The sequence below is a fragment of the Dipteris shenzhenensis genome, chromosome 11 (genome assembly GCF_047967505.1).
Source record: "Dipteris shenzhenensis isolate YYH24624 ecotype China chromosome 11, Dip_SZ_1.0, whole genome shotgun sequence".
NCBI lineage: Eukaryota > Viridiplantae > Streptophyta > Polypodiopsida > Gleicheniales > Dipteridaceae > Dipteris > Dipteris shenzhenensis.
In genome coordinates this window covers 55,827,840-55,842,104 of record NC_141606.1, presented here as the reverse complement: position 1 = coordinate 55,842,104, position 14,265 = coordinate 55,827,840, and the positions used below count along the sequence as shown (strand labels likewise).

General features: G+C 43.8%; 1 protein-coding gene across 2 annotated transcripts in view; it reads right to left on the bottom strand.

Moving 5' to 3' along the window:
- Window positions 1-14,265, bottom strand: part of LOC147897210 (RING/U-box superfamily protein) — a 69,634-nt gene that overhangs the window by 21,949 nt on the left and 33,420 nt on the right. For both annotated transcript variants that reach the window (XM_087381602.1, XM_087381603.1), the window contains exon 3: window positions 13,619-13,729. In XM_087381602.1, coding sequence (XP_087237728.1) covers window positions 13,619-13,729 — 111 coding nt within the window. The remainder of the gene's footprint in view (window positions 1-13,618; window positions 13,730-14,265) is intronic.

Genomic DNA, 14,265 nt, shown 5'->3' with positions numbered 1-14,265 from the left:
TCAGCTTGCTGTATTTCTGAGTTTATCTGGCAAAAATGACACAGAACAACTCAAATGAGGTGTTCGGGGTTCTCACATAGGATAAGTTGGATGGCACCAACTACTCCTTGTGGAGTTTCATGGTTCGCAATATCTTAGTTGGCAGAAATCTTTGGGATTATGTCAATGGAGATGAAGAAAGACCAGATACAATGCCTATACCTGTCACTCCTACAGCTGGAGGCAGGGGTGGAGGTACAAATACACCACAAGTAATTGGAGCAGCCGCTCCAGGAGCTCCCACAGCAGAGCAGAAAACATGGGACTCTAGAGATGCACAAACTCTTTCAGTATTTTCTCTTTCTGTCAAGAGGTTCATTATACCTCATATTCGGTCATGCAAGACATCTATGGCAGCTTGGGTAATACTGGAGAGTATGTTTGCAGCAAGAAACGATGCCAGAGTTTCCTTTCTAAAGCGAGAACTTTCCCATACACATATGGAGGAGGGAGATTCCATGAATTCTCACCTCACGAAGCTTCATGATCTCAGGGAACAATTGCTTAACATTGATGAACTCATTCCAGATTCAGAGATGATCTCCACCACTCTGAACTCTCTGAGTCCTATCTCGGTTTCCACACCTCGCTGAATTTGTCATTGAGGGAGGGCAGCAATCCTCTCTCCTTTCACGAGTTGGTAGGACTTCTGTTGCAGGAGGCACAAACACGCAAAAATATGGCAACCCGGGCTGGCGACCATGCTATGCTTTCTAAGTTCAAGCCCAAGGGTAAAGGGCAGCATAAGCCACATGTCCATCAGCCCACACATCAGCATAAAGCTGATTTGAAGGTACGAGTCGAAGAGAGAGAGAGAGTGCAGGTACAAGACGAGTCGAAAGAGAAGTCACATCAAACTTGGATAGATAAGGTTGCAAAACACAAGTACAAAGTACTTGTATCTAGGCCTAAGACTAAGTGTCCTAGGTGTCACATAGGACTAAGTGTCCTATGTGCCATAGAAGGCACTAACACTATAAGTGCCTACACATATGCCTACAAGGCACATACCATGGCCTATAGGGCATCACTAGAACCACCAAAAGATGGCCTACAAACCCCCCTCCATGGGATGGGCTGAAGTACTCTGGAAACGTCTAAGAATACCTGGTAGTTTCTTGTCATGGTGGCACATGTTCATCCAAAAGGATATAGCCACCTATGAATGTACAAGGAATGTCAGATCATGTAACAAAGGGAACCAAGTGTAAAGCCTGTCGGAAGACTTCGAACTTGGGACGAGGAAGTGCCTTTGTAAACATATCTGCGATGTCCTCCTCTGTAGAAAGTTAGGACAACTCTATGTCTCCTACTGACAACCGCTCCCAAACATAACGATAGTGAACCTCACTATGCTTGGTACGCGCATGAAACACTGGGTTACGCGCAATGGCCAAAGCACTCTGGCTGTCAGTGTAGACAATAGTAGAGGATGTCTGGCAAATACCAAGATCTGTAAGTAACTGTCGAAGCCAAACACACTCTACTGTAGCGGTGAAGGCTGCCCTGTACTCAGCCTCACAACTAGACGTGGCAATTGTCGGTTGCTTCTTGCTGAGCCAAGAAATACATGAATTGCCAAGCAAAAAAAAATTGCCAGTATGTGACACTCTAGTGTCGGAACATCCTGCCCAATCACTATCCGTGTAAGCATGCATGGTAAGTGAACCCTGATCACCATACAAGAGGGCTAAATCCTGAGTGCCTCTGAGATATCTGAAGACTCTCTTCACTGCCTGCCAATGCTGTGAACTGGGCATGTGCATGAATCTGCTGAGCTGAGATACTGCATACTCCAAGTCAGGTCTCGTGTGACATAAATAAATAAGCCATCCAACAGCCTGCTGATAAAGAGTGATATCACATGGTGGGCTCCCATCATGAGCTGAGAATTTGAAGCCAGGGTCCACTGGAGTAGAGATTGGCTTGCAATCCTCAAACTGAAAACGATCAAGGAGCTGTCCAATATACTTGGACTGAGACATCATGATACCCCCCTAAACATGAGCAAACTGAATGCCCAAATAATAATGGAGCTGTCCCATGTCTGACATGTCAAAAATCTGCTGCAAATCAGCCTTGAAAGCTGCAATTTGCTGAGTATCTGGGCCCGTGATAAGCATATCATCCACATATAAAATCAGCACTAAAAAATCAGATCAACTCCCACGGAAATAAAGAGTGGGTTCTGTGGGACTATTCTGAAAACCAAGGGATAGTAAGTGTGCATGAATTTTGGCATACCATGCCCTGGGTGCCTGCTTCAAACCATAGAGGGCTTTTCTAAGCCGGCATACCTTATTTTCAGAATTAACAACCTCAAAGCTTGGAGGTTGTGTGACATAGACTTCTTCCTGCAGATCCCCATGAAGAAAGGCAGTCTTGATGTCAAGTTGGTGCACTTGCCAATGATGATGGGCTGCAATGGCAATGACACATCGAATGGTAGTAATCCTAGATGTGGGAGAAAATGTCTCCTCAAAGTCAATGCCTTGTTGTTGGGCATACCCTTTTGCAACAAGACGGGCTTTGTATCGATCTATGCTGCCATCAGATTTCCTTTTTAATTTGCAGACCCACCGCGTTCCAATGGCATGCTTGCCAGGTGGGAGATCTACTAATTCCCAAGTGTCATTTTTGGCAATAGATTGTAACTCAGCTTTCATTGCATCCATCCACTCTTTGCTGTCAAAAGCATCTTTATGGCACAAAGGCTCTTCATTGCAAGCTGTAGCAAGGAGTGCAAACTCAAGAAAGTGACCATGCTGTCTATTCCCTGATCTTGTCCGGGCAGCAAAAGGCTGATCTTGTTTGCTGTCCCTCAATGTGTCAAGAAGCCATCTGGGAACTTGCCTTTGTTGTCTATTGACAACTCTTTCTTCAATGACTGCATCATGAGTAGTGGGATCATTTTGTGCCGGAAGAGAAACCTGCAAATCAGCATGAGGTGGTGGCTGATTATTGCTTAGTGGAGGGCCTGCAGGAGGCTCATGTTGCTGCTCAAAATCCTCCTCTGATGATGGTAGCGGTAACCAAGATTCAAAGGCATCAAACATGTCAATATCTGGCTTTGCTTTGCAATCCACAAGAGGAGAAGCTGAATGTTCAGCAAAGATCACATCTCTACTGACAATAATCTTCCCAGTATTTGGTTGATATAACCGATACCCTCTGCTCTCCTGGCTGTAACCAATGAATATGCATTTCATTGCCTTGTCATCAAGCTTATGTCTCAGCTGAGATGGTACATGAACATATGCAATAGACCCAAAAACGTTCATGTGTGAAAGTGAAGGCTTCCTGCCTTTCCATGCTTCATAAGGTGTAATAGTCTTTAATGCCCGTGTAGGTGATCTATTCAGCACATAGTTGGCACACATTACTGCATCAAGCCAAAATTTATTGGGCAAAGACTTGGCCTTAAGCATGCATCTGGCCATCTCCATTGTGGACCTGTTTTTTCTTTTAGAAACAGGATTCTGCTAAGGAGTATAAGAAGTAGTGCATGACTGAACAATGCCCCGTGAGGATAGAAATGCATCAAACTCCTTTGACATATACTCACCCCCCCTATCTGTGTTGAGGGTGACAAGCTCGCATCCTAATTCATTCTCAACCATATTCAGCCATCTCTGAAAGCATAAGAAAACTTCAAATTTGGCCTTTAAAGGATATACCCAGCAATACCTTGTGAAATCATCAATGAGAGTCATGAAATATTTGTATCCTCCAATGGCATTTGTCCTCATTGGGCCACAGACATCACTGTGTACTAGCTGCAATTTCCTTTGTGAGAGTTTTGGACAATTCTTTTGAAAAGGAAATCGATGCATCTCACCCAAAAGACAAACCTCACACACATGTTTAGAAACTATGTGAGTCTGAGGTACATCATTTGCCATCTACTGTGAATGTAGCTTTGCAAGAGCTCTACAATTGAGATGGCCCATTCTCTCATGCCAAAGATGAGTTTCAGCAAGCTGTGAATCTGAAATAGCCAATGCTTTCAATAGAAAGTGCAGCTGAATGATGATCAAGGTGATAAAGCCCTTTTTGCAAAGTGCCAGTGAGAACTATGGCATTGTCATCATGAAGATCATATACTAGGCATCTGTAGCCATCAAAAATTACTCTGAAACCTGAAGTAGCAATTGCTGAAATTGAAATCAAGTTGACTTCAATTCCAGGCACAAAAAGAACATTTGTCAGAGTGACAAGATGGCTGGAAATGGATGTGAGCTGCACATCTCCAACTCCTTTTATAGCATATGAAGCATTATTGGCACATGTAACAGTCCCCCCTCGAGGTGCATCAGCTAGAGAATGAAACAACTGTCTGCAAGATGTGACATGCTTGGAAGCGCCACTATCAAAGTACCAGGACTGAGCATCATTAGCAGCAAAGAGTGCATCAGCTTTGGAGGGATCAAATGAGCAATGGACAGCCCATGCCCAATCATCCTGAAGAGCATGTGCATGTGAAGCATCTGCTGGCTCATGGGATTCAATGGCATGTGAGGCATTAACTGTCAATCCTGCTTTCTTTTGCTCCGAAGCAATGCGCTTCCTGCATTCTGAAATGTCATGTCCAGGCTTGCGACAATAGTTGCATCTTTTCTTCTTTCCCTTATCTGTTGTATTTTTAGATGCATGGGAGGAATTACAGCTACTATGCGTAGAGGAATTGCAGCATAAGAGGAATTGCCTCTTCATGTCTGCTGTGAAGCAAATGCATGATCAAGAATAATGGCTTGTCGGTTAGCTCTACTTTGCTCTTCCTGCAAAAGCAAAGTAACTAGCTGATCAAAATAATAGTGGTCTCGATTACTAATGGCCACTAATCGAAGGGTTGTAGCAAACCCTTGATATGTATCCGGTAGTCCATTCAATGTAGTACTGACAAGCTGTGAATTTGGCACCACCTCATCAATGTTGGCAAGCTGTTCCATGAGGTCCTTGACCTTTGTCAAATATGCATCCATTGACTCACCTTCATTCATATTCACTTCCTGTATTTGCCTTCTCAAATATGCAACACGAGCTTCATTGCAAATCTAATATAGAGAAGCCAATTTATCCCAAGCATCCTTTGCTGTCCTGCAAGACCAGATGTGTGGAATAATGATTCTCTTGCATGATAAAGCAATGCATGAATGTGCATTTGCATCTCTTGCATCCCATCTTGACTGTTCTTGAGTGGAAGCGCAGCAGCAGGAGTGCTAGAGGAAGAGGCATCAGGAGGAGTACCACCTGCAGAAGGTGCAGCAGTAGAACCAGCCACTGTAGCATTGGCTGGCCTCAGATCAGCCCTAGAAACAATATTCCAAAAATGCTTTGCAACAAGAATATGTTTCATGAGATAAGACGACGTCGGATAGTTGGTGCCATCCAACTTATCATCTTCACAAAGAACTCCAAATAAATCTTAATTGTTCCCAGCCATAGCAACTGTGATAGCCTGTAAAAGACCTGAAAACCCAAAAGCCTCAAGGCTATCACTGCAAAAAGCTGGCTGTCCCAAAAATGAGAGCAAATATCTGCAAATGTCTGACCCAAATCAAAGGGCAAATGCAGATCTGACCCAAATGTGACTGTGACAGGCAATGTTCACTGCAAAAACAGTAAATTTGGCAAAAGCCCCAAATTTATTGAGGGCAAATAGGCCAAAAAGAGGGCAAATTCAGAAAAGCCCCAAATTTTGCTGTTTTTTTTGTTTTTTTTGCAAATGTGACCCAATGTATGCAAATGTGACCCAATGTCCTGCAAATGTAACTGAATGTCCTGCAATCTGACCCAATGTACTGCAATTTAAACAAGAAATTGCAGACTTAATCCCAAAGCTCCAATATTCTTGCAAGAAATTGCAATCAAAGGAGGTGAAAGGAAATGAAAGCCCCAAATTTTCCAATGTCCTGCAAAAAGCCCCACATCTGCAAATGTCTGTAGATGACTGCAGTGAGACCAAGGACCTGATTCCAGCCAATGCTAAAACAGGTACAGAACCTATGGTGAAGGTACGTATGTACGAGAAGCTGGTACGGCTGATCTGTACGTATGTATGTATGTACTCACTGAAGCTACGTATGTACGGGAAGCTGGTACGGCTGATCTATAGGTTGGTACCACTGTAGGTATGACCGTACGAAAGAGTGCAGAGTACGGCGCAAAGTACGAGTACGGTGCAGGTACAGGTGCAGAGTACGACGATGCAACGGCTACAGTACGGCGTACGGCGATTTCAGTACGACGACCCACTGAAGGTACGACGAAGTGTAAATGCACGACTTCAGTACGGTGTACGGCGATTTCAGTACGGCGACCCTCGATGCGCAGGTACGAACTGAATGTACGTACGACTGAAGGTACGTACGACACTGAAGGTACGATGGAGCAGATAGCGCTGAAGGGCCTCGAACCAGATCTGGGAATGTGTCGACCAGCAGGGCAGAAAACTCTCCAATGAGCAATGGAGGACTCGGGGCTGAGGAGAGCTGGAAGGCTAGAGCAATACCTGCTCTGATACCACTGAAGGTACGAGTCGAAGAGAGAGAGAGAGTGCAAGTACAAGACGAGTCGAAAGAGAAGTCACGTCAAACTTAGATAGATAAGGTTGCAAAACACAAGTACAAAGTACTTGTATCTAGGCCTAGGACTAAGTGTCCTAGGTGTCACATAGGACTAAGTGTCCTATGTGGCATAGAAGGCACTAACACTATAAGTGCCTACACTTATGCCTACAAGGCACATACCATGGCCTATAGGACATCACTAGAACCACCAAAAGATGGCCTACATGATTCTGGACAGCCTTCTTATAAGGCACAGGGTGATACAAACAAGCAGAAAAAGAAGGGCATCTGTCATTACTGCAAGAAGCCAGATCATTATATTGGAGAGTGCAAGAAGCGCATAGCCAAAGAAAAGAAAAGGGATTCCGGTATGGCTGTATCAGATGCATCAGGTCCACATTGCCATGATGGAGGAGATGTTGCAGCCAACTTGGTTAAAGAGCACTATGCCTTTTTGACTTGCACTTCAGATTTTTTAGTGGGTAGTTCAGATACTACAGCCACTAATGATGATGACCCATATGCTTTTTTGACTTGCAATTACGATCCTTCAAAGGATGAATGCTCTTTCAGTGTTGATGAAACACTACATACTTGGTATTTTGATAGTGGTGCTTCAAAGCACATCACTTCCAAGAAAAATCTGTTTGTAACTTTGCATTCTTCACCCACCAAGAAGAAGGTAACTTGTGCAAATAATTCTTCTCATTCAATGTTTGGAGTGGGAGACATTATTCTCACGTCCACTGATGGCACAGATTTTAGAATATCAGATGTACTCTATGTCCCAGGTATAAAGAAGAATTTGCTTTCAGTGTCCTCACTCAATAGAGGAGGATTTCAGGTTGTTTTTTATGATGACAAGTGTGCAGTCAGAGACAAAGAAAATGAATATGCTTTGAGGTTGTCTGGCACTTTGTATCGGGGTCTTTTTCAGCTTGATTTATATGAAGAAAGATCCCATCTTGCATTATCAATTAGCACACCCACTGCTGCGATGCACAATGCGGAGTTATGGCATGCCAGGTATGGGCACATGAGCTATGGTAGCTTAATGACACTTCAGAGGCATGATATGGTTGATGCATTACCTCCTTTGGAGTTGCCTCCTCCTCATGCATGTGAAGGTTGCATTCTTGGCAAAATGCATAGGCTTTCCTTCAAGAAGGATGGTGCAGTGAAAGCTACAAGAAAATTGCAGCTTATTCACAGTGATGTCTGCGGTCCCATGAGGACACCTGCTTTTGGGGGTTATCTCTATTTTGTTACATTCATAGATGACTTTACCAACTACACTTGGGTTTATGGTCTCAAGGCAAAATCAGAAGTGTTTATGCATTTCAAACACTTTGTGGCTATGGTTGAAAATGAGATAGGACTCAAGGTGCAGACACTTTGCACAAATCGAGGGGGGGAGTACATGTCTCATGAATTTGAGACATTTCTGAAAGAAAAAGGCATTATGCATAAGCTTACAGTGAGGCTTACACCTCAACAGAATGGCAAAGCTGAGCGGAAGAATCGCACCACCATGGAAATGGATAGATGCATGCTCACAAGTAAGAAGTTAACTCACAGGTTTTGGCTGGAAGGCCTCATGTGTGCCAACTATATTTTAAATCGGGCTCTTACAAAGGCTTTGAAGACAATCACTCCCTATGAGGCATGGCATGGGAGAAGGCCTTCAGTGGACCACTTCAGAGATTTTGGTTGTGTTGCATATGCCCACGTGCCTGTGGAGTTCAGACACAAGTTGTCAGATAAGGCACTAAAATGCATTTTTGTGGGATATAGTTCACAAAGCAAAGGCTATCGTCTCTACAATCCTGCTACACGCAAGATTTTTGTCAGTAGAGATGTCATATTCTCTGAAAATTCTGCACATACAAATGCTGAATTTCAGATTCCGGCCTCTTCAGATGATGTGTTTGTGGGGATGCTTCCTATAGCATTTGGTTCCCCCGCTGAAAATCAGAATTTACAGCAACCTCCGCCAGCTCCACAAGTACAGATTCAGCCCCCAACTGAATTGGTACAACCTCAGGGTGTGGATGAAGTTGTCAGGCAAGAAATTAAAGAGATACACGCAGCCAAAACAGTCCTGCATTGGTTGCTTCAGACTCTCAGGGAGAGTAGGCTTGAAGCTCCATTGCCTAGCAGAACTCGTAGTGCAGTAAGGCGCATGGAGGGAGCTCATTCAGTTGAATCAGCTTATGCAGGTACTCTTCTTGATGAGGAGGAGCCTGAGACATTTGAAGAAGCAAAAGATAATGTGCATTGGATGAATGCCATGCACGATGAATTGCAGTCCATTCATAAAAATCAGACTTGGGATGTTGTGGATTTGCCACCAGGTAAGAATGCCATAGGTACACGGTGGGTTTTCAAAGTCAAAAGAAAACCAGATGGGTCCATTGATCGGTACAAGGCAAGGCTGGTTGCAAAAGGATATGCTCAGAAAAAGGGCATAGATTATAAGGAGACTTTTGCTCCTACATCCAGGATGACAGCCATCAGGTCAATTATAGCCATGGCTGCAAATTTTGAATGGAATGTTCATCAGTTGGGCATTAAAACAGCTTTCCTTAATGGAGACTTGTTGGAAGAGGTTTATGTCAAACAACCTCCGGGCTTTCAAATTTCAGAAAATGCACTACAGGTATGCAAGCTGAATAAAGCTTTGTATGGGCTGAAACAAGCCCCACGTGCATGGTATGCCAAAATTGATGCCTTTCTGACCAGGTAGGGGCTGCACAATAGTCCAACTGAGAGCACCCTCTACATCAAGAAGGATAGGGGGGATATTCTGGTCATCATTCTTTATGTAGATGACATGATGCTCCAAATGAGGAAGTAATTGCAGATTTCAAGACCCAATTGAAAGCTACATTTGATATGTCAAACTTGGGCTTGTTACATTTCTTTTTGGGGATCCAGTTTATTCAAGAGACACGTGGCATTGTTATGTCTCAGTCCAAGTATGTTCAAAAGCTCTTGGACATATTCAACATGCATGATTGCAAGCCTATGTCCACTCCCATGGAGCGGGGGCTGAAGCTTACAATGCATGATGCAGGTGAATCAATTGATGTCACACTCTATAGTCAGGCTGTTGGATGCCTCATTTATCTCTACAATACACGACCTGATATTCAGTTTTCAGTTTCTCAGGTAAGCAAGTATATGCACATCCCAAAGATTATGCATTGGCAGGCTGTAAAACGCATCTTCCGTTACTTGCAAGGTACAAAGTCTTTTGGCTTGATGTTTCCCAGGGTGGGTGACTTGCAGATGCATGCTTACAGTGACTCAGATTGGGCTGGAGACTATGATACTAGGCAGTCCACCAGTGGGAATTGTTTCTTTCTAGGACATGCTTGCATTTCTTGGTTGAGCAAGAAACAGTCTACAGTGGCTACCTCCTCATGTGAAGCTGAGTACAGGGCAGCTTTCACAGCGACAGTTGAATGTGTTTGGCTGCGTCGTTTATTTGCTGATCTTCATCTTTCATTGGAGGGTCCTTCTCCGATTCTCACTAATAGTCAGAGTGCTATAGCAGTGGCAAAGAATCTTGTGTTTCATGCTCGCATGAAGCACATTGAGGTTCACTATCACTATGTCAGAGAGAAGTTGCATGCAGGAGAGATCAGTATGATCTATGTGTCAACACATGACAATGTTGCAGACATCTTCACCAAAGCACTTCCACGTGAAAAGTTTGAGGCATTTCGTAGTGCCCTGAACTTATCTCCTTTTGGTGATTGATCATTTCCTTGTACATGACATTGGCACTGCAGGGGGGTGTTAGAATTATTATTATAATTCAGCAGTGACCAATGTAATGTAATAAGTAGGTTAGGGGCCCTTTTCCCTCATTTAGAGGTTTTTTCCCCTAACCACAGTTAGTTCACTAACTACGGTTAGTGAAGGATAAGGTTTTGTCACTTAGACAAAACCCATCCCACTTCTTGTATTAGTTACTTTTTCTATTGCAAGTACTACGTTCAGCTCTCTTGCTTCCTGCTCTCTCACTCTCTCGTTTCTAACATAGGAAGGACTGGATGCTCTCTTGTTGGCACCCTGATTCTATACGCAAATGGTACTCCTATCGTCCTCAGCAAAGGGTCTCCAGAGACACTTAGATGCACTACAGTTTTTGTGAGTCGCACGATTTGAAGGTCAACCTTGATAAAACCAAGGTTATGATCTTCAATACATCTCGGGCCACTATGCATCGGGAGCAATTCACTTTTGATGGGCCACCGGACGACGTTGTCTCGTCATACACGTACTTGAGGGTTCTCTTTTCCGGACCTATTTTTACTATGAGAGCGGTGATGCAGGCCCACCTGAGCAGAGGGTACTCTTCATTGGCCAAACTAGAGAGGCTGTCACGGGGGCGTGAAATTCTAAGTACTTTAATGTACTACAAGACCGTGACAACTTTGGTTTTAAAAGTCCAAGTGTGGGCTTAATAATGTGTAATTAAACGCGGCATGGTGCCTAGCACATAAGCGTAATTAATCCCTAGGCCCAAAGGCATTCCAAGGAATTAAAAGAGTGGTTGTTGGGAAATGATGATGTGACATTTTTAATGGGCCCCCTAGAGGGCCATGTACCTTCAGTGGCCCCCCTAGAGTTCCAGGTGGCGTGCGTTTGGTAGAACGGGCAGAGCTGAGCACTTCTTTTGCAGGTCGAATTTGCAAAAGTGGCTTTTTCTGGACCTTTTTGCTTCTACCGCCTCCTGGGCCTCTCCTCTTGCAAAGCTACAGCTTTCTGTTGAATTTCGAGTGGTCCGACGTGCTGGTTGATTGGTTTTTCTTAGTTTTGGAGGACTTTCCGGCGATGAAACTTCTCCAAAACCTTCTCAATGCATTCCTCTCTGAAGCACGCTTCTTTTGAGCCCAAGAACTCCCACTTCTTCACGATAGAAGTGCTTCTTTTCGCATTTTTCAGTGGAATTCTTGCTGGTCGACTCTTGTAAATGATCTTTCTTCATGCCTTTGCACTCCTCTTTGGCTGAGAATGCAAGTGGGCATTGGCTACTATGTCCTCTTGGCGATTGAGGACTTGGTTGGAGTCTTCAGGGCTTGGTGAGTTGTGATTTTGCTACTGCAATTTCTTTTTGCCATAAGCTATTGGTTGGCCTCGTGTGCCGCCTCTTTCTTGGCTCACAGGTGCCCAGGCAGTGCTACATGAGTCATTCCTTGGTTGGGTACTTTGCTGATTTTATTTTGGAGCTTTGAAAAGCTTTGTGAATGCCATCGGGAAACCACTCAAAGAGAGTGCAGCTAGGGTGCAGTGTGATTGCATCTGGACAGCCAATGGAATTGCACTCGGAAAAGAGAATGCCTTTGGGTTGAGCCTACGGGTTAAGTGCACTTATGTGATGGTGTTATATGCTTGAAAGCCTTGCAAAGGCTTAGTGAATTGGGGCTGCGTGCTCAGTTGCAGGGAAGGTCTCCCAGATGCAACTTGTAATCATTTCACTGTGAAATATAAAGAAATACCGAAAGGGGCGCCACGGTGTCTGGGGCCAATCGGGTGCACTTGTCTATGTCTGTTGAGCAGGGGCATTCTAGCCTCCATCCCTTTTTCAGTGGTTTTGTTTGTGAACAAATGGGTAAATGCCAAATGGTGATCATGCAATGGTTAATGGTTGTGATATATGCTTTGTGAGCTGTAAATAAGTGCTGAAGTGATTAAAGGTTTAGTTCCACTGCCCTCTGAGTGATTAGAGGCCGGTTTCAGAGGCAGTGCTTCCGTTCACACTTTTAGAACCCTCGGACCAAGGGCTTACTTTGGGCCTACACGGGGGAAAGGCTTTAGTGAAGGCTTGGTTTTAGTGGAGATGATGAATTTCTATTTTTGACCTGCCCGGGTGACAATATTCGATTGGTTTTGGGGTTGGCTGCGTGGAACTATTGGATTAGTTATTGATTATTGCTATTTACATCCCATTTTTTTATCCCTCTTTCTCTCTCTCTTCCTCCTTCTCTCTCTTTCTCTTTCTATCTTTTTCTCCCCCCCCCTCTCTCTCTATTCCTTCTTCTTTCTCTTTCTCTTCCCATCTTTTTCTCCCTCCCCCCCCCCCTCCTCTCTCTCTCTGAGGGACCTCCAGTCATTGTTTAGACCCGGGATACGTCCCACGCAAGTCACGGTGGCTCTTGTCTTGCATCAAGCCTCCTTATGATGATGTTGACGATGATGCTGAGATTGATATATATATAGTCCAGATATGACTGTTGTACTTAGGATTTAGTACTGTCATTTTGCATTTTCTGCATTGGTATGGATGCTCGTTTAGTAGCTCCACTACCACAGCTCATTGTAGTGGGCTTGTGTGGAGTACCTACAGATTCTCATGTTATCACGGATGTTTCGCAGTAAGCCGCCAATTTCTCACCAAATCATCCAGGCTGAGTTTGAGTCATGATAGAGGAGACCTTAGCTGTGATACTGTAGCATATTTCACTTTGTATTCTAATGACAAATGATCTTATGATGAGGATGATAGTGATGATGTAGAGGATTAATATGACTATGTAGCATTTTGCATTTTGCATTTTACATGGGTGCGGATGCTCGGTTAGTAGCTCCACCCTTTCAGCTTGCTTTCTCACAGTCTCATAGACCCATCGGTCTTCCCAAGACTTTAATAACCTTTCTTTCCTTTCTTTCCTCTCTTTCTTTCTTTCCCATAGGCCCGCAAAGCCTCCTGAAGACATTACTACAACTTCCTTTCTTTCTTTTTCCTTTTCTGTTCACTTTCCGCTGCAGTTCTCACAGACATTGCCTCAGACAAGCCTTAAAAAATAATCTAGGACCAACACTTCCACAAAAATACTTGGACAAACTACCTTAAAACAAACCCACATTTCAGATATTCAAGATGTTAATGTCATATTCCCACCTTGATAACTTCTTGAGGTTATCCTTTCTATCTCTTGCATCATGCCCCATATGCAAAAACAAGGAAGATAGTCAAAATGGTGAATTACAACACATACATGTGGAGGAAAGGGAGAGGTCAAGCGAGAAGATCCAGCCGAATGTTGCATGCTCCTCGCATCCTCTTCTTCCTGCATCATCCTTGCAACTTGAGCATCATCCTGCTCCACCTAGCAGAGAAAAACCATGACAGTCTTAAGATGCAGTTTTAAAAAAGAATTATTGATATGCAAAGGCATTTGAGACTGCAGAACTGCAGCCACCAAAGTACGGCACTAGGGCAAGACTAATTAAGAAATTTCATAATAACGGTAGCACCTTTGCTGATATAATGAGGAGTAGATTGGACATGACATACAACACAACCAGAAAACTCATATTGTTACGCTCAAGTTGAGGTAACATGACCTCGGAGGGGTCAATCGACATTTTCCTTTAAAGGATCAATGTTTGTATTATATTTGTTTGGGCTTCATGTAAATGATCATAAAGGAATCAGGGTCAAGGTCCTTGGTGAGGGTAACATGGCACTAGACTAGGTGGATCTAAGGCTAAGGGGCCTAAATGCATGAAATGTGCCAAGGGGCAAATGGTTTCAATGATATCCCAAGAGAGGGGTAAATGATGCATTTAGGAGGAACCCTAGAACGAAGACATGTGGCATACTAGATCCATCTAGGGAATTTTGGGGCTTGGTGGAATTTGT